Genomic DNA, 26,877 nt, shown 5'->3' on the forward strand with positions numbered 1-26,877 from the left:
ATTTTCTTTCTACTGAACTTCCCCCCCTGGCAACCGTATCACCCCAAAGAAGGAAGTGTGCATCTACTCATGGACGACAGGCTCGTGCTGACAGCGCAGGATGTAAACATTGATGGCATCTTCGGCTCAGCTGTAACAGTAGCCGGCTCGGTCAGCTAGCCTCTCGTCTATTCTGATAACTCCAAAACTCCAAAGCAGTCTAGACTGATAGATAGCGCTACAGGCAAGACTAAAAAATATAGTTAGATTTCGGGCTGAACTGGGCTTTCTTCTATTATTCTTACCAGGTGAAATAAATTGAGGGAGTTTATTGTTTCCAAGGAAAATCAATCACAGGAATCAATTCACTGACTGTAGTGGAATGACGACCATATTTCACCTTGAGCTAGTGCATTGTCACTTGTTCCGATGCTTTTCAGAACAGATGAAACTACTTTAAAATTGGTCGATTTTCAGTTGACTTTGGGTAAGTGATTTTGCCGCAGACATCTGCGTTCATGAGTTTGGTGACATTTTCCTTAACATCTGTCAGCACTGGACAATGTGATACATGATTACCGTATAAGGTTCAGACTAACTGCTCTTATTAAACCCTTTTTGAAGTGTCATTTTGTGCCGCAATGTTTTCGGCGCGTGTATCGAGAAATACAATATGTACTGCTGTAGGGAAGCGCGGGGTGTTTAATATTGTAAACTGGCACTTTGGCACACAATTTATCTCTTCTGGGGATCTTAACCTCGGCAGACTCAGGTTCCTTCAGTCAGCCTGGTTTTACCACAGACAGGAGACCACATTGGGCTGATGAAGCAGACATCTTGGTTAAGGCTGGCTGGAACTTAACAGTAGCAGGGGCCGTTAAAATACACCCAGTCCTACAGAAATGAATCTATTCATCACAGAAATCTCCTTTCTGAGTCCCTGTCTGCATCGCTGATGTTGTGACCTCTACTGTTTGTATGATCTACTGCATGCCTGCTGTTCCCAACTACTGCATGCCTACTGTGTTGACAGTTACAAACAATATTATTAAATGTTATTCAATCCAATCAAAACCGTATGCGAGCGAAATCAATTGGGAGGAAATTGAATGAGTCACTCCATTTGCTGCCCACATGCCACAGCGATGTTAATATATTCCAAATGGATTTCTCCCTCCAACAGTCTCTTACGGCTCACATATGAGTATACATCTGAGCCCTCAATCTGCCACAGCCCTGGAGAGGAAAGCTTTCCTACACTGAGTGATGCTTTTCATTAAACTCTACAGGAACCCTGTCGCCTGCCTGTCGGGCCAGTCCATATCCAGGTCATCAATAATGATTTCAACAACGCCAGTGTGTTGCTATGTGGTCATGTTTTGGGGATGGTCCGTGTTTCTGAAGCCGTTTGAAGAACTCGCCGTTTTCAAAAAAAGAAAAAGGCACATTTTTCGGCTGATCTCGCTCACATGGTGACAACGGCTTCGAAAAACAAAACACTACAATCCAAAGTGGACAATGGTGAGTGTTTTTAGTCCCCCTCCACTCAAAAATGTGTTTTGCTTCTTGTTGCAACGCTTGGGTGTTTGGCCCTCACTGTGCAGAGTGACGTACTTGCAGTGTTTCATACTTGAGGGCTGATTTCATGTTGAACCGCCGAAGGAGGAAAGTTCCTCTGTGCTCACTTTAAAGCTCAACCTTAACACAAAAAATACGAGCCTGCAGGATTTTGTGACATCACTAACGTTGCAAGACAAAAGTTGTGTCAGGACTTACACAAGTGTGATATTGTAACTTGAAATACTTAAGTATGACACATTGTGTATCTTATTCAGTGGAGAGCACCATTTCCAGCAGAAATGTTAAAATATTTGTACATTATAGATTTTTCGATAAAGGTGAAGAAATTATTTTTCAAAGCAGAGTAGTTCTCTGTGTCTTAAACAAGTCTGGAGTGGTTCTTTATGTTTGTGCAAAGTACGGATCAGACGATTATCGACCTGGCCGGACATCAGATCCAATCAGCATTTGCCGATCATACGAAGTGATCTGGTTTTTATGTCGGATTGCAGATAAACAAATTAATTTCAAAAAAGCAATATTATTATATTATTAAATGTATAATATTAATATATATATATCTGCAAAGTATCTAGTGGCATGAGTTATCAGATAAATGTGGTGGAGTAAAATTGAAAATATTTGCTTCTTAAATGTGCTGGATAAGGTCAAAGCAAAATGGAAATACTCAAGCAAAGTACGAGCACCTCAACATTGTACTTAACCTGTACTTAATTAGATTCCATCACTGGAGTTTTTCATTTTTACTGCCAAGGTATATTGGTTCCAAATATTTCTTGATTACTAATAACTGGTATTCACATCAGGTCATCCCTAGTGTAAAGGCATACTTGGCTACTTACTTTGACTTACACAGCTTCATGCAGCCATTGTGGCCTCAGGTGGCAATTAAGACATAATGCCAAGTGCTTAAACACAGTGTTGCGTAAGCATGAGCAGAGAAGAGTCAACAAGTTCGAAAACTGACTTCAATAATGTCGGTTGCACGGTGAAATCCATCTAACGTCTGCAAACATGAGCTACCATAAACTACTGATCATATCAGATCCGGGTAGGGCTGCAGCAGCATAACTCCTAAGCGGGTTCAAATAAGTAACATAGACTGCTTTAATGTGACAACTGATACTAAGAAGAGACCTCATAGAACATATCACAGAACTGTGTCTATGGAGCACATTACAGCTGGACAATACAACTCTGATGATTTATTACATCAATAGAAGGTCACTGCCATCTTGTGGAAAGTAGACAGTTTCACGTTTAGATTTTATTTGGTATGTAGTTTTTACACAAGCAGAGCTGGAACTGAAACCTGTTTCATTTCATAGCATTTCATTTTGGAGACTGACTTTATTTCTAGGATTTATGATTCAACTCATCATTTTAAAAGTTCCTTTTCTAAAGCATACAAGAGGTCTGCACGATATGATTAGTAAACATTATATTGTGATTATTTTTTAGATATTGTGATTGAAGTGTGTTTCACTATTAGTCAGAATCATTTTGTGAGAATGAGAATGTGACATTCGATGGTCTGTACCAAAAAAACGGAAACATGTTTTCTCACATCTGGTAAACAAGATGTATAGACTGGGACATCTCTGCAACACTACACTATGTCATTGCAATGCTGTTATGCTGTTTGTCACATTTTACCCATTTTATTTTAAAAAATGGCAATTTGGAAATTGCACTTGGCCATATTGCGATTTCAAATGCTTTGCGATTAACTGTGCAGCCCAGGCATACAGTCTATTTCTTCATATTTTCCCAGCACATTGCATGAATAAACAGTGTTATCTCCTATCTAAATGTCCCACTGAAGTCAGCCACAGCCCATCCTTTGGATTAAAGCCATGGATTATAAATACCTGATATTTAGGGATGATATAGCGCCCCGTCTGTCTGCACTGGGACCAACTGTTTAATGGTGGAGCCAGTTGCAAAAACATAGAGGAGGCTCTGTGGAAACTATTGCTCAATGCACCTCTTTCAAAGAAAATTTATACTGCTCATAAAATGCTTCCAAATGTTTTTTGCCAATGTCCTCTCATCTCAAGTCCAATAAGATCTTAAACGTAAAGAAAAAAAAAAAAAAACACAGTTATTTCATCATCATCATAATGTTTATTTATTCATGACAGCACAGTCTTGACTAAGAATTTACTTCACATAGTGGCCCATAAACCAAAGATATAAACACACTTGGAAAAGCAGTCCAAGAGACTGGATGACTAAAACACAAGCTTGGCTAATGTTCCTTTCTTTCTCCGTTTGCTTTTCTCATCAGTGCACCTTTTTTAAGTCTCGATCACAGTTTCACTGTCTAGTACCTGTTTCATGTCATTTAACTACTGTACTCATTCTCTCTTATCTTTTCACCATACAAAACGTGGCATTTTTACAAGAGATATGCATGCTTTCTTACATTTGTTCAGAGAAAATAGTCTCTCTCGGCTCAAAGTCACTTTTCTGCGGAGGCCAAGAAGGGTCGTGTTTGCAGTTATTTTTCAAATGCTCTTCAAGCTTTTTCTCTTACCAATGGGTTGATTTTTTTGCTACATCTCAAGAAAAGAAAATAATGTTTTCTAGAGATAGAAGATAGACAAGATAATTCATCACAAGAAAATGAAGGTCAGTAATTGAATTGTGTAAGAAAGTAAGACTGAAAGACAGTCTGATGCGTTTGATCAATAATGGGCACGGACACCGTCTGTGCAAACTGACATGGCACGCTCCATCTCTGACATTATGAGTAATAAGAGGATGTTTTATTGTCGTAACAGGTTGATTGTCTTGTTATTTTTCGGTGTAAGAAAAATAATTATCTCACTACCTCGAGCTAAGTGCATTAAAAAAACACAGTTGCGAGCACGGCCATTCTCTGCTTCCATACACTTCCTCTGCTGTGCATTTGATCTTCTTGTCTTTCACAACTCCCCGCTCATTACCCTCTCTGTGTAACCCATGTGCTTCATTAGCAGTCGATGTGGCAACCGTAGCACTTTGGCAAAAACATCACAACTGCCACACATCACATGCTTTGTCATATAGCAGCAGGGCACTGGACTCAGCCAGCCCTGTCACACCTCCTCTGCTTCAGGATCCATAAGGAGAATTCTTTAAGGCAGTTTGGTCCTGGAGGGTCTCATAAAGGCAGTTTATCAGGGCCTGGATGGTCATTTGGCTGCAGCGTCCTCTCGCAGTAATACCACTAGTCGTCTGGGACACTGGCGTTCAGAAGACTCCACATTATTAGTGCCTTGGCTAAAGGTCACCAGCAGTTTACACTTATTTCAGGTACCTTGGGTGTACGTCCTGTTGGGCATCAGGGCTGCTGGGTTACCTTTTGTTGGATGAGCGAACTTGGTGTCTCATCCAACCCGTTGGTGCTGATGAAGAAAGGCGTAGAGAGAGAAAATAAGACAAAGACAAGGCCATATTATGATGCTGTCTTTGTGAGGGCTGGTGCTCCAAAGTCTCCACCACAGTTCACAGTTTACTTTAAACCTTGGACACTCACAGCGTGGTTCACCTGGCTGTCTTGGATTGCTGGCACTGCTGCCAAAGGAAGACTGGAAGTTGTGGATGGTCTCTTGAAGGATCTGCCGTTCTCGGCCCTGATGAAAGCCGACCACAGTCGTTATAAACCAGTTATCATCTTTGGACAAAGATGATACTGTACTTTTACATATCGTGTGTCTCCTGCATCCACCACAAATTGTTTCTTTTAGCCAATTTCCATCATTGTTCAAAGTCATTCCACTGATCTCTGCTGGCTCACAATGTTAACAGTGTATTGTGACATTATAGTTGAGTTGTAATGTGGAAAACTGGAAGAGGAAAAAGTAGAACTGTAAGCACAGAGATTCCTGGAAACAACACTGGAAGCATAATATACGTTTAACCAAATGCACCTTTCCAGCATTGAGCTCTGATATGGCAGCCAAGATCTGTTGTCTGGGTCCATCTGTTTTAATGCCCAGCTCCTTCAGGTCTCCATCTGTCAGAGTCAGGAACGCCTCCATGTCCACCTAACAGAAAACACAAACACTGATGAAAGCACTGTATGAAACATGTGTAACAAATCGCAGACGTCATTTTCTAGGCTTGATTTGAGCACGAAATATACTGTCCACTAAGTCCATTGCACTGCACTGCTGCTGTTCGGTTATGGCAGGGCGGTTTCTTTCATGTCGAGAAGTCGTGTATCAAAACGTAATGAAACAAAGGAAAAGCAGACAACATCTCAGAAGGAAAATGTTTTTGAATTCCCCTTTGACAGGAAAGATAGAATACCTCCTGCTCCTCAAATATAGGCTGGTATTTCTCCAGGGACAGTTTCTTCAATATACTAGACAGCTCATCTGAAAAAGACAAAAAACACATAAAGTATGAGAGATAAAGCTTGGCACTCACCGCCATAGTGTCTACACATAGATTCAGGTTGTATTCTTTCATGTGCGTTGATTATTTTATTCATTGCCCATGGTTCACATACTATCAGACCTGTTCATTTCAGGCTGTGTGTATGGTAGAGCTGGGCTATGTCATTAAAATGTCTGCACCTCAAATTTTGCCTTTGGCAATGGTTAGAGATTTAGATCAGAATGGATATGCATATTTTTAAAGACTTTTCAATTGTCAAGTCAAAAATGTCAGTCATAACAAGTGAGGTTCAGTTACAGGCTACATGTTGTTACGACACTGCACATTATAAACGAACGGCACTTGAAATCCTCAAAGCAAGTTATCAGGATTTTAGCTTCCAACACAGCTAATTGTATTTATTACTATTAAAAGTTGAGCATATCTATTAATATATTGTTTCCCCTGGTCCAACTGGTACAAAACTCGTAGCAGCAGAATCATAATTCCAGTTCATTTCTGAATTCCACATGTTATCACCTTCATCAGTTATGGTTCCACTGCTGGAGCCACCACTGCTCTTGGAGCGAGGATGGGAAGAGGCTGAGGACAGGGAGTCTCCCGGCCCAGTAGGAGGCTTAGGTGTCGGGGAAGGAGATGGAGTCAGAGTGGGCGACGTGCTCTTAGAGGTGGAGGAATTCCCTGACTGAGGTCTCTTCTTCAGCTCCATTTTCTAAAGAGGAATAAAGGTGAGCAGTAGCCCCACTTCACTGACAGGGGGTTCTCTCTTAGTGTGGGGTGTTTACCAAACCTAAAGCAATGACTGAAAGAAAACAAAACCACAGACCCTCCGCGAGTGGATGTCAGAAGCGACCAGGCTGGGGTGGGAGTGGATGTCAGGTAGGCTAATATCAGGCAGTGGTAGGCCAGGTCCCGAGGGTGGCAGTGAGGGCTGGCTTTGTGTCTGGCTGTGCTGTTTCTCCGGAGCTTGTGCCTTCACATCAACCAGACCTGCTGCTCGCTTCCTTTGGGCTGCTATCTGGGAGAGAACACTGTCTGCACTGCCCCCTGGTGGAAGAAAAAAAACGGTTTAAGAATATAATCGGGTTCCCATTGTGTCAGTTCATATTTGTCTGTGTTTGTAGGTACCTGAACGGTTGTGGGAGTCCCGGTTGATCCCTGCAACTCCATTTGAGCCTCCTGAGGAGTGTGGGGAGTGGTAATGGCCAGAGTTTGACGGAGATGAGGAGGAGGGCCCTTTTGGGATGCTGGGAAACTTAATGGATCGGCTAACCACACGACTGATAGATGTCTAACATAAAAAGGAGAGAGAAGGAGGAGAGGTGATGACAAACACATAGACGGCTTTAGGAAAAAACATCCCGAAAAACAAACACTCACAATATCCGAATTTCCACTGCTGTTCAGTTTCCTCTGGGGTGGCATGGGCAGACGGGGCGCCTCACTCTTTCCGTCCCTGAGTAGGCGCGAACGATCCGAATTCCACGGTTCGAAATTGGACGGAGGCAGGAAGGGAGGGATCACTGCTTTCAGCTTGTCATTTGGCAGCCGGGTCAAGGGAGCATCATTTCTGAGCTGGAGGACATGGAACACATGGTGTGATTACAAAATCGCTGCAAAGAGCGCAAAGTGCAATCCCAAAAGATTTAATACCGCATAAATCAAATATAAATGAAAGATTTTATATAAAAAGCCAGGGCAGAAGAACAATCACTTTGCATCAAGCTGTTAAGCTTGTCAAGCCGAGCATGCTAGCTTTCTGACATCCTACATGTAACGTATTATAATCACTGTCAAAGCTTGAAGAAATGAACACTGAAACATACTTTATAGCCAATCCATCACTCCTACCATAGTAGTGATGAGAAAGTCCTCCTTTTCTGATGATGCCCTGCAAAGACCTGAAAAGTGGATAACAAGTTACAGTCACATTCTTCTTACTACGTCTTATAACATACAACTTTTGTGTGACATTTTTTTAATCATGTACACATCGAAGGCCAGTTACTCTCAATGCAGCGATGTCTGGACAATACAGCTGACAATCAAAAGCAGTGGGTCCAAAAGTCTTCTGGACCCACAAGGGGCTTTGCTTTGTTTCACATCTGAAGTTGTACTCCCTAAAACCTTTAAACAGACTTTGATGTGTAAAATATTTGGATTCTCCCCTTAAGGATGTGTTAGAGACTCCAGTAATTATGCTGTAAAAATGACCATGAATTAATTATATCACTGTGTCTCACCAGCATCTTTGCTCTTGACTGCCCAGGCAGTGCTGATGTCATTTCCTCCCAGGGCAGGGGCTTGTGCCAGCGTCCCATTAGACACGGCAGCAGGCTTCCTATTCGCCTTCATCGTGGCGTCCAGTGAAGTTTCAGCATCGTCTGGAAATGGAGCCAAGCGGTTGGATGAAAGGCCGTGCCTCAGGGTGTGAGTCAACTTGAGTCGTCGGAACCGGTTTGACATCCGACTCCACCAGGACTGGAAGGGGAGAGAAGTCAAACATGTTCGTGTCAAGGAGTAGAGTAATAAAAAGTGCTGTACATTTTGTTTAAGTTAAATAATATATAAATAACTACTACATAGTATGGATTATTCAAGCAGCATGAAGTTTTTTTCTTTACCTTAAGGCCTCCCTTGTCGTCAGGTGGCACAGGGACATTGTTGAGTGACTGTCGGCTTTTGGAGCGAGTCATTAAGGTTTTGCCGCGGTGTTTCGACTTGTCCTTGTCTACCTGCATACACACTGATGCTAACAGGCGCACCAACTCGGTGTCTGAGAAAATTCAAAGCAGACAAAGAAAATAAGTTAAGGATTCACAGGATTCTCCAAGCATCGACTGTGTCAAGTGTTGCGGTCCATTTGCTGGATAGACATAAAAGGGGGATTGATGAAGCCACGCCGACCAAGACGTGCGCCCATCGAGACGTGCCCCCATTCTGAGTCTCAACCTTCCTGGATCCTTGACGGTCCAGCCAATCCACACCCCACTCAAACCCCCCTCTTCATCCACCAACCTTGACCCCTCCTTTTCCTCACCCAACAACCCCGACCCCCCTTTCCTATCCTCTCCAAAATGTTCAGCCAATTTAAATAAACTACCTTAATGTAAAATTGTGGTGTGGTCTTGTTAGCGAAATGATTACTTTCATTATCAAGTCATCTATTGTTAACTTTTTTGATTACTCAATTCTGACAATTTTAAATAACATAAAATAATAATAATAATAAAAGAGAAATATCTGCTATCATTCATTTCAGGATGGTACTGCTATTTTCACAAATAGACACCTGATTTAAAAATCCTGCTAATCATGGCAGTATATTAGGAAGGGATTGTTTGTTCAGTCTGAGCACATTCTCTAAAAGGGATAGAAACTGATGGCAATGGGAGTACCTGGATCATTCAGCAGCATAACCAAATCAAAGGCTGTGTAGCCATTCTTCGCTCGAAGGTTGACATCAGCTCCTTGACTTAACAGATACTTCACAATGTCTTTATTTCTGGAAGGAGAGAAAGTAAAAGAAAGAGTGTGAAAGGACTGATGATAATGCCAGCATGCACAGGGTATGTACAACATTACATTATCACGTGACTTCATGGCCCGTCACATTTCCTGATTTTATGATCTTGATTTAATGGCCCACTACATCAACAAGTGTATCATAATGAACCCGCAGCTCTGTCTTACCCATGATAGGTGGCCTGCATTAAAGCGGTCCACCCGTGGACGCCATCTTGTTTGTCTATGTCTGCATTCTTCTCAACCATCAGCTGCACCACTTCTAACTGACCGCTGACAGCTGCCATCATGAGAGGTGATGCTCCCTCCTGATTGGACGAGTTCACCTGAGTCGGGTCCTCCTCCAAGATTTCTTTCACTAGCTGGGAATTCCCTGGGTCAACACACACACACATATATAGATACATAAATATGCAGATTCATTTGGACTTTTTTGTGTTTTTCTTTTCAACAAAATCACCAGTTTATCTTACAAACAAAACATGATTTACTTGGAGTTCTGATGTATCTTTTTTTTTAATGAATTATTCAATTGAACTCACCCAACTTGAGGGCACTGAACACATCTGGTCTCCTTCTGTCATCGTCTGTGGAGAAAAGAGGAGGACTGAGAACAGAAGGGTTCTGAATTACTTTGAAACAACAGTCCTACTTGGCAAAACTCCACATAGCTCAGAGTCATCTGTCAGTGTGGTGGGGTTAGGTAAATAAACAGAAACAAAATCACTGCAGATTTCACCACTCACACAAAGCACATTTGAACACAGAGAAAAGAACTAAGTAACAGGTCAAAGTAGAGATCTGTGAGATACATTAAAAACATTCTGCTGTAACTGGAAAACAGAATACTTACCAGTATTTTTAAGCCCTGAGTAGTGTCTACAGGTACTCCTCTCAGGTTGCCTACAGCCCTAACAACCTTCACCAATAAGGTAGGGCCATTGACTGTACATAATGATGGACAAATGACACCTCAGCGAAGAAGCCCAAACATCTTGATTAGCTCCGCCCCCTCCATGTTAACAGATGTGAAATGGTTCAAACAAAAAAAAAGCTCAAATTACACATCAAATACATTTTTCCCAGGGACATTTTCTTTCATTTTAGTTCATTCTTATCATACGGACTTATGTTCATGTCTTCATTTTTCTGATTAGTAGGGTTTTAATTAGTTATTTGATGATATAAAAAGGGGGGTGTGACATCAAGATTGTCTACTGTGTCCTGCTCACGATTGAGTTGGACGTGTGTATGGGTGTGGCCTCCATACCACGGCTCCAAAACATGATCACTACTGAACAGACTCAGACTCAAAATGATGTCACCGGTGGGAGGAAGTGGAGACACATATCATCCATTTTTATATGCAGTTAGCGGGTAGAGCGGCCTATACGTGTCTGAGAGGCGAAACGCAGGGCAACAAACAGCACAAAGAACCCCCTGCTGCCCCTTTAGCTCACGGCTTTGAGCAACAAGTGCATCAACATCTTTATCAGTGAAGGTCTTCTTGCATTTGGACTGTGGTGGCTGGGCTGAACAACATTCAGGGACTAAAGTAAGAAACAAAAACTTGAAAGTATAAAAATGGGGGGGGGACAAGAATAGGATTGTTAAAGTGGAAATTAAGCCCATGGCTTCTTTTCTTGTTATTAATGCCCCAGTCAGAGCTTTAAAAGACCAGGCAGGAGAACTGATGTAAAACTTGAACTACTGGTGATAAGAGCTATTAAACATCAAAGAGACAGAGAGCTAACACTGTCGGTTTCACTCTCACATCAGTGTTAATTGCAGTGCAAGACGGCTGCATTCTAGTTGCCGAAACACACACAGAGACGGAGATAGGTTGTTATTTGTGCTGACAAGACAGAGACAGTTCAACACGTCCAGTTAAACCGTAGCTCAACATTTAAAAATGTGCTTAAAACAAATTAAAAAGACTCAGATAGAAAAAAACTCTCAGACCAAAACAAAATTAAATATTTAATAGCCGGGGAAGCTGGTATTACCATGGAGGAAGCAAAACACGGCGGAGCCCAAGAGAAACCAACACAAGCACAGCTGTACTGAACTTCTTCCAAATCTCATTTTAAAAAAATCTATTATTTATTTCTCCTACTGCTACTGCCATTCTCCCCATCTTATCCTAAATATCTTATTCTAAGCTTTGGTTTTCTAACAATTTGATCTCTTCTCATATAAGCATTACACAGCTTATACTATGTACGCAGCATAACAATGCAGGATTATGATGTTTACAGTATAATAATGTGCAAACAAGTCATTTTTCCTTCACGCTTAGATTCTGATTAATTACAATTACATTGTAAACATTGTACAACAAGCTTTGTGGAGGAAAGCCTTACCTGTCTGGGGTCTGACAGTGGTGATGGAGTCCAGGTAAGCCTTGACGTCTCTCTGTTTCAGCTGCATGGCTAGTTCAAAGGCTGTCTTGGACAGAACATTGACTCGGTCTGGGTCAGCTCCACGCTCCACCAGCTGCTGAGCCACAGCCACCTTCAAGACACACACAACGTTATACGCCAGCTGCTCCAATATCTCAAATCACACTTACAACAATCAAATTGTATCATCCATCCATATTGTTTATCTATTGACCCCACCTTCCCACTGAGGGTGGACACCATCAGTGGTCCCCAGCCAGTGGTCTTCTGGGAAAAGTTGACATCAGAGCCCCACTCTAGCAGCAAGCGCACCACAGCCTCATGGCCATGCTGAGACGCCACAATCAGGGCAGTGATGTCCATGAATTCTCTGCCACCTCCTCCTGGACAGCCTTCACCTCCTCCAAAACCAGCAGCGCTGTGGAGAAAGAGGGACAGAGCCAAACCGGTTTCCCACAAAAAGGATTAACAAAGATGACAGAGAATATATCCAATTCCATTTTGTTTTGGTATATGCGTAGGTATAACGCCTGTGAGGAAACAACCCGCACCTGCAGCTGTTGTTGTTGTTGCCGTTTGAGACTGCCTCTGCAGCGACAGCCAGATGATCATAGTCATCAGCATAAGCACCGCTCTCGAGGAGCAGCTTGACCACATGAGTGTGTCCTCCACGGGCTGCCATAGTCAGTACACTCGCACCCAGCCTGTTCCGCCCGTTAATTTCCGCCCCATTCTCCAGCAGGATGTGGGCAACAGTCAGGTGACCAAACCTTGGTGTAGGAGCAGAGACGCAGACAGTGAAATGATCTACTTTTCCCCACTTTACAGCAGTTCATCAAGCATTTGGCAAATGCATTGGAGTGCTCTTCCCTTAACTGAATCAACTAGGAGGGTTGAGAAGACATGGTTCTGTTACATGCCTCACACAACCGAATTAAGTTAGGTCATACTTCATCAAGTCTCTGAGGGAAAGTCATCCTAAAGTTCATGCCTTGTGCATCTGGCACAAACATGTATGCACTTTATAGAAAGGCCCTGGGCAGGTGTTGAAATGCAGACCCTTGCTGTGACTCACTTTTAGACTTGAGTGTTATTTTATTTTCCTGACCAATCAATAATCAATTGTGCTAACTTGATGATGTCCCAAGGGCTATTTGTCAAACTGAGAGTTACAGTATTTTGATCAAATCAACATTAATACGCCCTTTGTAGATACAATGAAGCAAAGAAAAATGATTTCATCAAAAATTACCATGAAGTTATTACAGAACATTCTGCTACGCCAAACTCCATGAAATAATCTGCCAATTGCCAGAGAAATGTTCATGTAACAGGCAAACGTTTCACACACACACAACCCTTAAAAATACAACAAAAATAAACCACTGTATTATAGTTTTACAATGCCGACTGCCGGGAAAAGACGGGATGCGTAAAATAGACTGATTTTTGAATGAAGTTTGGTGTGTCAGTGAACATAGTGCAATGAGCCCCCCACCTAGCAGCCTGCATCAGCGGGGTCCAGCCGTAGTTGTTGCGGCTGTCCACCGAGGCTCCCTTTCGCAGCAAGAACCGGACCAGGTTCTCATGACCGCTGGCCGACGCGAACTGCAGGGCGGTGTTCCCCTCCTCGTCCGTACAGTCCACCGGTACCAGAGACAACATGTCCGCGATGTTGCACTCCGACCCGGCCTCTGACCGCAGCCTGCTCTGCCGCCCGGACTCTTTCGGGGCTCCGGGCTCCAGGATGCCCCGGGCGGTCTCATAGTCCCCTTCGTCGCAGGCCCGGAAAAGGAGCAGCGAATTAGCGGGGACGCCGAAATTCATCTCCTCATCTGATGTGTCGACTTACTCCGTCTCCATTCAACTCCGATGAGTCTCAACGACGATAACGGGCAACTTCTCCTCTGTCACTTGGCGGCGGCCTGTGTTTGGAATTCATGACGCACAGTAAAACGAAGTCAAATCTCCAAATGAAGGCCTACTCTTGTTCTTCTCAAACACTACACCCTCAGAATAAATATTGTCACAGTCAAAAACTTTCGGGATATCTTGACGAGTTTCTACAAAACAACTTTCTGGCACCGGCAGCCACGGCCCCGGTTCCGTTACTTGTTCAGGAATCTGACCGGCAGCAATACATGGACAACACAGAGCATGACTTCCGCTTTCATCCTTCAAAAGAAAAGCCTGATGATTTAAGCAAATTATGTGGATTGTGTTATTTAATTAGATAGAAAGGAAAGTGTCAGTAATGTAACAAAATGCACTCAATTACCATATCATTTACGAAATTGAATGATTGGCAACCATTATTATATATCCAAATGATAGAATATTATTATTATGATCAATTATGATCAATTTCTGACTGGAAATAGGCCTATCAGTATACTTTTATGTCAGCCTGTATAGCCAGACTAAGTGATTAAGCAATTGAAACCGACCACAACATCGTTGGTATCATATACCAGCACCCACCCTAGCCACAGTCTAGTCTGGGTATTTATCTACACTGAAGTTGCTTATCATCTCAATAAGGTTGGGATCTGGTGACTGCACTGGTCACTCCATATTAAAACGAATACCAGCTGACTGCTTCTTGCCTAACTAAATAGTTCTTGCATATTTTGAAGCTGAGCATGGTGTTGCAAAATGGAGCGATAGCCTTCCTCGAGTTCTATAGAACAAGAGCAAGAGTTTTCTAATGATCATCAGGAAACAGGATGAGCGAGACAGGAAGGAAGACATGCAGCAAAGGGCCACAGGTGCCGGTGCAGGTGTAGGTGCAGGTGCAGGTGCAGATGCAAACCCTGGACCACTGAGCTACTTGGGCAGCCCCGCAACCTTATAACCCTTAGCAAAAAGTAGTATACTTGAAGTTCATTTTATTAAGTATGCTTGAGTTTAAGTATAGCAAGTATACTATGGACCATGTACTTGTAGCATACTAGAAAGTATACTAATTTAATACGTCTTCGGACTAAATTGGAACATTTTAAGTTTATAAAAGTATACTTTAAGTATACTTTATAAGGACATTTTAAGTTTACACAAGTACACTTTCAAGTATACATCAAGTACACTCATCTATATACTACTAGTGTACTAGGTATATACTTCTAGTCCATATTTTAGTTTATTAACATGTAAGTTGAGGGGTAATACCTCAAAGCAAATGTGTGTAGTGAAAAACATTTTTATTCTGCTAAATTAAATGTAAGCACAACTCAATGACTCAGACTTTTTCTTTACTTACATCAAGATATTGTAAGCATTAGCACTTGTAATGTATCTCTATAGCAAGAAATTCACCTTTTATTATCATACATGCCCACTCCTTAACAGACGGGAAGTCTCTCCCAGAAAACACCCCTTCACTCACGGTGCCAAAATTTTTATCATCTTTGTTAATTCGACACAATTTAACCACAGAACAAGGATGTGAATTAACCCACAACCGTCTTACACATCATCATATTCACAAACACATTCAGGAATCATAATTACACCAACAACAACAGAATACCCAAGAGTATTTGCCCCACAGTCCACAGTATACTAAAGTACAAGTATAAGCTTTAGTATTAAAGTATAAGTCTAAGTATTAATGTACTCAGTCTTAGACTATTCTTTATACTTTTCAGTATAAGCTAAGTATACTTCACTATACTTTTCTTAAGTATATAAAATGTAGTATATAAAAAGTACACTTCAAGTATACTGTCTCAGTTTTAGTATAAAATAAGTATACTTGTAGTACACTTGAATAAACTACTTTTTGCTAAGGGAACACAACAACTACGGATTTGTTGACACAATAATTAACTATTGCACCACAAGAGTCATTGTTGCTGAAAATGGTCCTCGGTAACTATGTGTAAATATTTGATTAAAAATCCGTTTTTCAATCCAAAATCATGATTTACCACATCAGTCATGCCAAGACTGTAATTCTGATCAATTTAATGTTATTCTAATTGAAAAATATTGCATTTCTTTCAAAAATTAGGACATTTGTAATTGACCTTGAACTTTTTGGGAGCTGTGTATCCAATTTGATTTTAGCGATTCAAGAGCTTATTCAAATATGGTTGTTTTATTCTGCAAATCTTTGCCGGATCTAGGACTATCTTGTTGTGCCTATCTTGGTACCACAGACGGGACAGCAATGTCGAGTGTTGTGGGTACTTCACTGACATCTGGTGATCACATGTCTGAACTGCATCTCTTCATTCGTCGTGTCTGGTTTTGATCATGATTGTTGTATTTGCTGTTCATAATATTTGTCATGTATAAAACTGCCAGACCATAACCATCCGTACCATCGAACGGTATTATATTTAATAAATTTATTAAAATAGCAATAACTGTTTATTTGATTTATTTTGCCCATCCCTACTTCACATAAGGGACATTTTGTTTCATCTTCGTTATGATTATTTCTTTCTTTTTCACGTTAGTCTATGATCTGCCATCACACTGGTGCAGTCTGGTCACACCGCTGAACTTCACTTCACCATTAATACTACTTAGTCTTACACATAATTATGCTGATCTTAGTCGTTTACAGCTAATTGATTAATAGGTCATTACGATAACGGACTGGTGGGATTGACAGTTCAAGGAGAGTTTAGTATATTCTGCCCTCCAGTGGTTACAGAGAGAACCCGCAGCGTAGAGTACAGCGCTGCTTTAAATTCAGTAGTCAAACGCGGCCACTAGATGGCGCTGTTGGTTAAGGTGGGAGTTAAACACTAAAGAAGAAGCATGAGAACCCCGGATGAACAGTACATATCCAGGAAACAGGCCTCTCTCAGCCCTTTTTCGTGAAGAGCTGACCACGTTGGTTGCTCCCATTCCTGGCTCACCGCTGTTCGCTTGAATTTATTTCCGAATAAGTCGGTCAGGGGTATTCACAATGGTATGTGTTGTTTTATTGAAACTGTTTGTATTTCTCACGAAGCTTTCTATTCAGTTATTTCGTAACTATATGTCTTAACTTTGAAGTGAGAAGTCTACAGAGTTGATTGGCTAACGCCGACAGCTTGTGTTGCTGGAAGTAGACATCCCGCCACTTATTGTTTATAACCTGGTCGTTTTTAATAATAAACTGCGTATAGACTAAGTTAAAACGACGGAACTGCACAAGACGACATGTTTTTTGGGGGGTTTTTTTGGACTCGATTTATAATTCGGCATGCTTTAAAATACACCAGCAGCATTTGCTTGCAAGCTTTAATATAGCTAACGTTACAGCTAACACTGTCTCGCCGAAAATTCATGTTCTTGTGATTTTTATGGTCGTTTAGTCTGAAGACAAAGTCTGAACTCGCTAACAAGTTACAATCTGAAGTTGGACGGGTTATATCTGTCAACGTGTTCAGATATAAATATAAGTTGGCATATTCAAACGAGCATTAGCACAAAAGACAGTTGACCAGAATTGGCTAGTTCTCCCATGCGCCGGTTATGTGGAAACAAGTCCAATGTAGAAATTGAAGTCGGAATTTGTCCGCAGGCAAACGGTGTATGCTTCAAAACGAATTTAACCTTAGTCTAACGTAAGGTTTGTTAAATTCAATAGTAAACGACAGACGTGCTAGCCAGCCGGTGATGCGTTTACGTACTACACGTAATTCTCCAAGGTGTGCGGTGTCGACTACTATACTGACTTTTCCTATATAAGGGTATAATATCAGTGGATATCAGGGATTAGCATAAAGTCAATAGTCAGGATTTACATCACCAATCTAACATCTTTAGGGAACCGCCCAATTTTATAATAGTAAGAATGCACTCTGTTATTTCTACAGTGTTTTTACTGTCTACAAGTCAGATTTTTGATTACTGTTATTTCCTCACGTGCAGGCTTTCAAGGACACTGGCAAGGCACCTGTTGAGACCGAGGTCGCCATTCACCGCATCCGCATCACCCTTACCAGCCGCAATGTCAAATCTCTGGAGAAGGGTGAGTTGGCTCAATATTAATGATGAGAATGTAACGGACCTGAGCTATGAGGATACAATTTCTACCTGATGAACCCTGACGACTGTATACGCTATTCTGAGCCATGGCTTTTAAAAGTAGTACGGTGTGAATGCTTGGTGCTTTTGTTAAGGTTTTTGTCTTTTTCACAATCTCAGTCTGCGCTGACCTGATCCGTGGGGCTAAGGAGAAGAACCTGAAGGTGAAGGGACCCGTCCGCATGCCAACCAAGGTACTGAAGTACAATCACTGTAATGGCTTTCTTATTGGATTCTCCTCTATTGAAAAAGTGACAAATGTTTTGTACACTCAGACATTTATGAACAATACTGGCAAGGACAGACAATTTTTAACACTGAATAGTCTGTGTAACTTCCCTTAGATGTTTATTGGTATAACCCTAAATTCTAGCAACTATGAACATGCTTTTACAGTATTTTCTGAAATGACTGTCAAGCTAAGTCTGCTTTTTCTGCCTGTTTTCAGACTCTGCGCATCACCACCAGAAAGACTCCCTGTGGTGAAGGATCCAAAACCTGGGATCGCTTCCAGATGAGGATCCACAAGCGCCTGATTGATCTGCACAGCCCATCTGAGATTGTCAAGCAGATCACCTCCATCAGCATTGAACCAGGTGTAGAGGTTGAGGTTACCATCGCTGACGCATAAATGATGCGGATGATTTGAATAAAGAAAAGAATAAGAAAACTTTGACGTGGTTTTCATTGTGTGTGTGTGTGTGTGTCACAGGGTTCTAGGAAATGTACTATCAACCATTAAACTTAATTTGTGAAATTGCAATAAACACTTTGGGGGATTTAAGGGACATAAGCAGATGAACTCAACATCTGATAATTTATCAAAACTGAGGACTTGGTCCAATAAATTTCTCCCTAAAATGCATGATGAGGATTGTAAACACCTGAGAAAGCAGGTTAATCAAATACTAGGTGCCCATTATTGTTTTACATTACAGCTAAATGCATCTTGGTTGTCACTGTAGTACAACAGTGCCTCACAGAGGTGGTCTGTGTGGATATGTAATAACTACACCTTTTTGGAGTTACATTTCCAATAACAAATTTCATATAAAATTCAACCCAATAGTAAGTATTCATTTTTTTTTCCATTTGTAGACTAAACAGTTTTATAATGTAATGGAGTAATGGCGAAGGTGCATTATGTATAAGATGTGGCCATGCTTGAATCAGAAAAGCAAACTACTAAAAGAGGAGTCACTGCCTATAATGCATTATTTGTTTAAATAAAACTCAGCTTTCACCCAGAAAGACAGGTTACACAATTCATTTCATTCTCACTGTTATTCAGAAACAAGCTAAGTGACAATTACAGAATAATACTGAATACCAAAGCCTAACGTAACACAAGTAGAGAAAGTGAGTTACACAGCCGTATCTAAAGTCTGCTTACAGTAGTAAAGATGGATTCGTGGAAGCTATGGACATATGAGACAAAGGCTGTGGCAGAAAAACTCCTACATATATGGAATCAAGCATGATTCGTTAATTGCTTATAAAAGTCAGCTTTCCATTTCAAGGAAGAAGAATGTGTTGAGTGGAACATAATATAGGCCTATTTAAGGGAGTCCAGATTCTTCTATGTGACTTGTTTGCCACTGGTCACATACCTAATCACTTAGTCTCTCAACTTTGGATTTCAGAATTGTAGGCTACTCTTGAAAATTATTTACTAGGTGGACATTGAGCAGTCTTTAATGTGAATCTTTGCCCTAGAAAGTGACAGTTTTGGCTTGTGTGGGAGCCTCAGTTGTGGAGCTATTTTAGTTGCCACTCTCGTGTGAAAATGACGGTAAAGAATTACTTGGAAACAGATATCTGCTTTAGGATATTAAAGTAGCATCGATTGACTGATGGAAAACCACTCCTGCTGCTATGTGGGTATTCATTTTAAAAGGTTAATGTCTCTCCTGTCCTAAAAAACTTATCCTTAACTAAAATTTGATCATCAGAGAATGATTTGATATGTTAGGGTGAAACTCAGCAGAGCTGGAGTAGAGCTCTCTGAGCTGGTTGGTCATTCTCTGTGATTTGCTTGACTTCACCTGCTTTCAATTAAAATTGATTAGAAGCTCCCCCTGACATTCAGTGGAAGATGAGCAGACTCACATGAAGGTGAAAGAAGTCAGTTTAAAGGTCAGAATTTCGTGTGTATTATCTATTGTCTAGACTGTTAAATCTGCATATGTGCAGAGAATCAATTACAACTTTGGGGCAGATAAAGAAATTGCACTTGAATTAATAGACATTTTGGAGATTCCTTCCCTCAAGATGAATACAGCTATTGATCTGACCATTGAAGAGAGCGACAGTATGGAGCCTGTTGACATGGACTTGACTTGGAATGGTCCTGCTGTCAGAACTTCATCCCAGCAGGTGATCTGTGTTCACTTATTTTGTATTCATCAAACAATAAAACAATTCAGATTCCAGTTTGAACTCATTAAATAATGACAATACTGCTGAGAAAGCATGCCTGTGCATGTTGAGTGTACTTGGCTCTATCATTAGTTGTTCAAAAGGACTGCAATAAATCCCTAAACTCAGTGCGACGATGTGAAGTTTGTAGGCTGATGGCTGTCTTCCTTGTTTGAAGAATGAAATGCCAGGTGTTGCTGAGCAGCAGACCATGAGAGTTTACCTCCGAGTCAGGCCCTTCTCAAGAGAGGAGCTCTCCGACCATGAAGATCAGGTACAGTGTAGTTATGAAAGGTCAATTGGTAGAAAGTCATGCCGGTGAATGGGACAACTGGGTTTTCAACTTGCAAAGAAGCTGATTATTCTTATTTCTGTCTGTTGCATTTTATCTACATTGTAAATCTGACTTCCACCAATGAAAGGGACCGTATGAAAAGTACTTGGATGGGCAGGGGGGCTGATATTATATTTAACCATATAAATACTTATACGTTGAGTGAGGGCAACAGTTTTTTGAAAATACACATTTTTTAAATTAATTTTCAAAACGGTCCCTCAGTGTAGACAACAAACCACAACTTGCTCCAGCATCCCACAGCATCCGAATTTTCCTCCACTGATGCGTATGGCTTGACAGCCTTTCCCTCTTTTATTCCCCTCAGGGTTGTGTAGTGATTGAAAACAGCCAGGCAGTGACACTGAATGCACCAAAGGGTTCTGCCACCATGAAGAGCAGTGAGAAAGGCATCGGCATGTCACTCCACAAATTCTCCTTCTCGCAGGTCTTCAACATTTGACATGTTGTATCACTTCTAATCACTCCTGTTCTGGCAGCTAGATAAACTAGAAGACCAACCCAGCAACTTTGTGTTGGCTTTTTAGATTTTTGGACCAGAGAAGACACAATCTGAGCTATTTGAGAATACCGTCAAAAGCCAAATGTATGATTTCTTGGATGGGAAGAATGCGCTGATATTTAGCTACGGCGTAACCAATGCTGGGAAAACCTACACAATCCAAGGTAAACATGAAAAAAGACAACAACATTTTAATATCGAGCACCTGTCCTGTTGACTTCCTCTGCCAGTCTAAGTGTGCTGTGAAATGTTTCTTTAGGGACTCCAAAAGAGCCGGGAATACTCCCCCGAGTGCTGGATGCCACCTTTCACTACATCGAAGGCCATCAGTATGAGGGGATGGACCTGAAGCCATACCTCAGGAATGATGCACAGTATCTGGATCCTGACCAAGTCAAGCAGGAGAGAAGTGCTAAAGCTGCTATTTTTGCTTCAGTCAAAGAAGTGAGAGAAAAACTTGGTTTCCTCAGGCGGTGCAGAAAACATTGCTGGAATGACACACAGTTTGACCTCGATGCCGTCTGCAGGTAATGCATATTTCTTTTCTCCCATCCAGGAGTGTGATCCTGTCAGAGCCAGTGGCGGTGTAGAGTTGTTGTCCTCTTCCACTGCCGCCCTCTCATCCTCCTCTTTGTCCCAGGAACAAACTGGTAGCCCTAATTCATTGTACACAATTTAAAAAATATAAAATTAGCGATCCAATGCTTTAACAGTAACCAGTGAATGTTGAAACTGCAGGATCTTCCTCGGATCTCTCCATTTCACTCTTTGGCCTTTTGTTGTCCTCTGTATTTCTCCTTTAGTGTTGGCAAGCAACCCAACAGAAGCAGGCAGCAGCCAGTTTACGCTATGGGTGGCATTCTTTGAAATCTACAATGAGTGCGTGTACGACCTGCTTCAGTCTTCCCTGTGCACGAAGTCCAAGAAACGTGCTTCTCTGAGAGTGTGCGACGACGGTGCTGGAAACGCTTACGTCAAAGGTGTCAGCGCGCCTTCATTGCCTCGAGCTGGTAGAAACGTACAAACAGTAGTCCTAAGGTATCAAATTAAATTGCAATGTTTTTTTAAATTTCAGATCTCAGGTGGATCAACATCCAGACCCTGGGCGAAGCCTGCAAACTCCTGCAGTTTGGGAACAAAAACAGAAGTGCCGCAGCCACGAAGATGAACCAGTCGTCGAGCAGAAGGCAAACTTTAATGTCCCACTTCTTAACACGGTGTCATTCTCTGTTCTCAAACCTCACGCCAGCTTTCCTTACAGCCACAGCATATTTACCATGAAGCTACTGAAGATCGATGGAAGTGCAGTTAAATGGGTCTCGGAGTAAGTGTCTCATCATTAATATGTAAACTATGTTGTATGTTTTTTTTTTTGTTTTTTTTTTCTTACCTACTCATAGTTAGTCAAGTAGTTGTCCAGTGAGAGGATTAACACGGGACATGATTGCTGACCTACAGTAGCTCCGGCACCAGGAAACGACCACTTATACAGAAAATAACTGACAGCTGCATCTCCCAGGTTTTCTCTGTGTGACCTGGCTGGCTCGGAAAGATGCAACAAAACCAAGACGTTTGGAGAGAGGCTGAAGGAGGCAGGGAACATAAACAACTCCCTGCTCATTTTGGGGAAGTGCATCACTGCCCTGCGCAACAATCAGACCGACCGGTACAGTTGGTTTTAGATAAAGTATATATTTGACAGGCTTTTCCAATGCTTTGAGCCTTCAGTTACATGGCTGGACATGACCCTTAATGGTTTATATGCCTCTGCACTGTGGAACTCCTCTTTTCCTCTGTTGCTGTTGATCAGAATGAAGAACAGCTACATCCCTTTCAGAGAGAGTAAGCTCACCAAGCTCTTCCAGGCCGTTTTCTGCGGCAAGGGAAAAGCGTCGATGATCGTCAACATTAACCAGTGCGCCTCCACCTACGACGAGACCCTCCATGTTATGAAATTCTCTGCCGTTGCCAAACAGGTTATTCTGAGTGCTTGATGTGAGATGATGCAGAATTTAGCTGTGGGACCTCTCCAACACCACTAATCTTCCCTGCGTTTTCTGTAGGTGGTGCAGGTGATCCCAGACAAGCCTCTGGAATCTCTTGCTCCCTGTTTGGTCGGCCGGGATGGCAAACCCCTGTTGAGGAATGGGGGGATTGACAGCGAGGCCCTGGAGAGCTACCTGTCTGAGGAGGAGCTGCTTGATGAGGAAGAAGAGGCTGACATGTCTTTGCTGCCACAGAATGTACAGCTGCTGCTCAATATCCCTTTCAAACATTGTTTCATAAATGTATTGGAGATGCAGTACGACAGACCTCTCCAGTTGTATTTGTATTCTCAAGATCGGCACCATGCTTTTTATTTTGGATTGCTAAAAGAAGACATCCTAGCCATGATACATTAAGCTATTTTTTACCTCTGCCGAGGAGGTATTTTTGTCCGTGTCACTTTGTTGGTTGGTTGGTTGATGCTTGGATGGCTTGTAGCAAGAATACATAAACTGCTGAACCAATTTCTATGAAACTTGGATGAAGGATGGGGATCAAGCGATTTCATTCTCACTTTACTTTAACATTGTGCGATATAACACTATGAACAGGCTGTAATTGGCATTCAGCACAAAGCATCCAATGCTTGAATATTGCCTCAGAGCAGAAAGCATGGCTTTAAGCTTCTACATTTATGTAGTAAATTGTTTACTTGTCAGTACAGTAACTTGGGGATTGTTTACAGTAGCCTTTTCTCATTACAAGATTCACTGTGCGGATTGTTGTGATGTCTTGTAAATATTTCTTTTTTTTACCTTAACTCTTCTAGGAGCTCATGAATGTGATTGAGAGTATGCGAACAAAACTCCTCGCTGAGCGAAGAAGAAACCTGGTTCAGGAAATGGAGATTCGTAAGGAAATGGGAGACGCAATGTTACAGCAGATCATGGAGAGCGAAGAGCTGCGCAGGTAGGCTATTTTTTTTTTATTTTATTTTGGGAATTGCGGTTCTTTGAAAGTTCATTTTCAGAGTCGTCCTTCTTTGAGGAGGCAGAGGTTATTGGGTTTATTGGCAAAATAATGGTAATGGGATAAGGGTGAAATTTGGTTCACCCTCAAATGTAGGCATCTCCCCAGTTTTGTATTTTGCATTAAATAAAGTTGCTTTGCCTTGAAATTCATGAGGATGCAAAAAGGTTGGCGGAGGTGCTGCTACAATATCCGTTGTATCAGAACTGCAATGAAAGCTTTAGTTGATGGAAAAGATGTTTTCACTCCCCTGGTGCAACATGTGGTTAACTGACCTGATTGGTTAAAGTTAGCCCATGATAGACTGTGAACGACAGCTGATGCAGTCACCTTCATAGGCATTTTTGTTCATAGTACCTGCCCTTTTCACAACAGTTTCGAAGGATTATTTGTCAGATGGTTGTGTATAGCAATCTGGTGTGTCTAGTAAGTGAAACTTACAACGTACATAGGACTCTATGCTTAAAACTTCCCATAAATGAATAAATCTCCTGAAGTAAACCTTTTTTTTTTTTTTTTTTTTAATTGAAGTCAATATGAAACCAAACTTGATGAATGAGGTTTTGCGTTTAATGTTTAGTCGACAGATAGAAGAGCTGAAGGAGAGCTACCAAGAGAAGATGGAGAACACCTTTGAGATGTACAAGGATGCTATCAAGGAGCACGCCTACCAGAGTGCCATGAACAATCTGGAGGATGACTACGTACCTCTGGATGAGTTCATTGCTGAACAAGAGAAAGTGGAGGTAGGTCTTTTAATCAGCTGTTTAAGTGGCTCTTAAATTTGAGGCAATCTGTGCCCATGCCAAGCCTAGGAGTGGGTTCATTACAAATGCTTGTGTATATACTGTACTGTTAAATCCTGTTTAACTTCATTCAGTTCTTGAATTGCAAATAGTGGGAATCTTCAGATTTTTGCTGTTATTAAAACTTAAAAGCTCTTTCCTTACCGACTGTAGGCTCTCAAACGCAAAGTGTCAGAGTTGGAGACCTTATCGTCTAGAGGAGGAGTGTGTGCAGCTCCAGCAGTGAACCAGTCGTGCCAGACTCAACCATGTAAAACGATGGAAAGAGCAGGTCAGCACACTGTACAGACATGGCTCAACATCTTCCTCTCTCAGGAAACACCATCTTGGATGCGTACAGACAACTTTGTTTGAAATCTTCTATAATGCTAATTTGTACGTTGTCCGGTCTGCTCACCAGAACGACAACAAAAAAAAAGCGAGTGGTGTTACAGCGATGAACTTGAATCCGCTCATTTTTTTTCCCCCCCACAGCCGATGATCGTTTCAAATGGATTTACAAAGAAAAATGCGCCATAGAGAAGATGTGTGAGGACAAACAACAGGTAGGAAGGATATAATTAAAATGGTGCATCTCAATCAAATGTCTGGTTATTTAATCACTTGCTCAGTTTCACGTTTAACGTTTGGTCCAGTTGATTTTGTCCTTGGAGAAAAGGCTGATGGACCTCAGTGACACACTTGAGAAAGTCAGAGATGGCTTCATGGAGAAATCTGCCGATCTGGAGGCTCTGCAGATGAAGGCTGATGATCAGGTTAGGCAATTTCAAATGTCACACACAAAAATCAATCCAATCTAAAAATATGCTTATTATGGCTTTAAGAATAATATAATTTAAACAGATTGACTAGATGCAGGCATGTTGGACAAACCTGACTTCCAGGGAAATAATTTTTGCATGTAGATATAATGTTTATACATTTATCTTGTATTTTTTTTCCTTCAAGACAAAATCTATGGAGGAAGTCCTACTGCAGAACATTGAGAAGGACGGGGAGATTGCCTCGCTAAAGGCAGAAGTTGCCAGGCTCTCCCAGAAGTCCCCTGTACAGCCCAAAGCCAAGCGAGGCCTGCTTGCCAACATCAGGGAGGCGGTAACATCTCCACGAAAGTGTACGCCTACCCGAACCCTGAGGAAAACTCCTAAGGCTACACAACGCTGAAAATCCCAGAGACTTGGGGAGAGAGAGTTTGGGTTTTTAAAAACTTATCTTGGGCAGTTTTTTAACTTGGGTTAAAAGTGATAAATTATTTATTTTATTCAGTGTGTCTTGCTATGTTTTTGATGTTTTTGGTTTTTAATAAAAGGTAAACCATCAAATGTCTAGGCCTGAAGTAACTTCTCTTTCTTATTGACTAGATTAGTTTGATGTCATGGTATGATGTCATATCATGGTCACAGCACATGCACATATAGTTTCTTTTCTTATATTGTGCCGTTTTCACCATACAGAAACCTTTTTATACATGCATGCATACATACACTGCTATAGACATGTCACGGCAGGGAATTCATGCTTGGAACGCTGAACCTTATATCAACCTGGTCAAATGAGGCCATCCATTATCTAGAGCCCGAGGGGAAGTCAACCACAGAAGAGCCTGATGGGACAAAGAAACCATCTACAGCTTTCAATCCCTTCAAAAGCATTGCTATTTAGTTAGCTCAAGATTCCATCTATAAGATCAATAAGCAAAGTCCTTCATTCTAAATCAATGCAATATAAAAAGCACATTTCCACCGTCAATAAAAATACTTGTGTATCATATTGTCTTTAACAGTAGAGTGAATGATCCAGTGTGGTGTGCGTGAGGTGGCAGAGCGCAGCCTCCTCGCCCTCCAGTTAGTGAAAGGACTGTTGTGGCAGGGACAGCCA

At 41.6% G+C, this 26,877-nt stretch overlaps 3 protein-coding genes and 1 non-coding gene across 6 annotated transcripts; 3 read left to right on the forward strand and 1 right to left on the reverse strand.

Moving 5' to 3' along the window:
* Positions 1 to 3,667: 3,667 nt before the first annotated feature.
* Positions 3,668 to 14,018, reverse strand: anks6 (ankyrin repeat and sterile alpha motif domain containing 6). Of its 2 annotated transcripts, none has more exons than XM_030399039.1 (18): positions 13,375 to 14,018; positions 12,428 to 12,646; positions 12,096 to 12,294; positions 11,838 to 11,988; positions 10,017 to 10,061; positions 9,643 to 9,847; positions 9,348 to 9,454; positions 8,574 to 8,725; positions 8,193 to 8,430; positions 7,801 to 7,850; positions 7,330 to 7,524; positions 7,078 to 7,240; positions 6,776 to 6,996; positions 6,469 to 6,661; positions 5,860 to 5,927; positions 5,478 to 5,594; positions 5,096 to 5,180; positions 3,668 to 4,952 (listed from the first exon to the last, which is right to left on the reverse strand). In XM_030399039.1, exons 1-18 carry the CDS (start codon positions 13,701 to 13,703, stop codon positions 4,903 to 4,905), a joined length of 2,787 nt encoding a protein of 928 aa, XP_030254899.1. In that variant the 5' UTR covers positions 13,704 to 14,018; the 3' UTR covers positions 3,668 to 4,902. The 2 variants fall into 2 exon arrangements, with proteins under 2 accessions (XP_030254899.1, XP_030254898.1); XM_030399038.1 differs by having other exon boundaries at positions 5,084 to 5,180.
* Positions 14,019 to 16,629: 2,611 nt separating this feature from the next.
* rps20 (ribosomal protein S20) lies at positions 16,630 to 18,573 on the forward strand. Its single transcript, XM_030399069.1, has 4 exons — positions 16,630 to 16,800; positions 17,748 to 17,847; positions 18,024 to 18,097; positions 18,352 to 18,573. Exons 1-4 carry the CDS (start codon positions 16,798 to 16,800, stop codon positions 18,532 to 18,534), a joined length of 360 nt encoding a protein of 119 aa, XP_030254929.1. The 5' UTR covers positions 16,630 to 16,797; the 3' UTR covers positions 18,535 to 18,573.
* Positions 17,888 to 17,954, forward strand: LOC115570506 (small nucleolar RNA U54). Its single transcript, XR_003981772.1, has one exon. It is a non-coding gene; the product is annotated as a small nucleolar RNA U54 (small nucleolar RNA).
* A 1,384-nt stretch (positions 18,574 to 19,957) lies between the features above and the next one.
* On the forward strand, positions 19,958 to 26,317 carry LOC115570460 (kinesin-like protein KIF20A). Of its 2 annotated transcripts, XM_030399068.1 has the most exons (19): positions 19,958 to 20,039; positions 20,149 to 20,279; positions 20,500 to 20,595; positions 20,984 to 21,103; positions 21,204 to 21,342; positions 21,438 to 21,622; positions 21,735 to 21,828; positions 21,982 to 22,158; positions 22,254 to 22,365; positions 22,440 to 22,502; positions 22,698 to 22,844; positions 22,989 to 23,154; positions 23,242 to 23,421; positions 23,994 to 24,133; positions 24,774 to 24,939; positions 25,153 to 25,270; positions 25,474 to 25,544; positions 25,635 to 25,754; positions 25,948 to 26,317. In XM_030399068.1, the coding sequence occupies exons 2-19, from the start codon at positions 20,175 to 20,177 to the stop codon at positions 26,161 to 26,163; spliced, it is 2,415 nt and encodes an 804-aa protein (XP_030254928.1). In that variant the 5' UTR covers positions 19,958 to 20,039; positions 20,149 to 20,174; the 3' UTR covers positions 26,164 to 26,317. The 2 variants fall into 2 exon arrangements, with proteins under 2 accessions (XP_030254928.1, XP_030254927.1); XM_030399067.1 differs by having other exon boundaries at positions 19,972 to 20,279.
* Positions 26,318 to 26,877: the final 560 nt, after the last annotated feature.

The sequence above is a fragment of the Sparus aurata genome, chromosome 19 (assembly GCF_900880675.1).
Source record: "Sparus aurata chromosome 19, fSpaAur1.1, whole genome shotgun sequence".
NCBI lineage: Eukaryota > Metazoa > Chordata > Actinopteri > Spariformes > Sparidae > Sparus > Sparus aurata.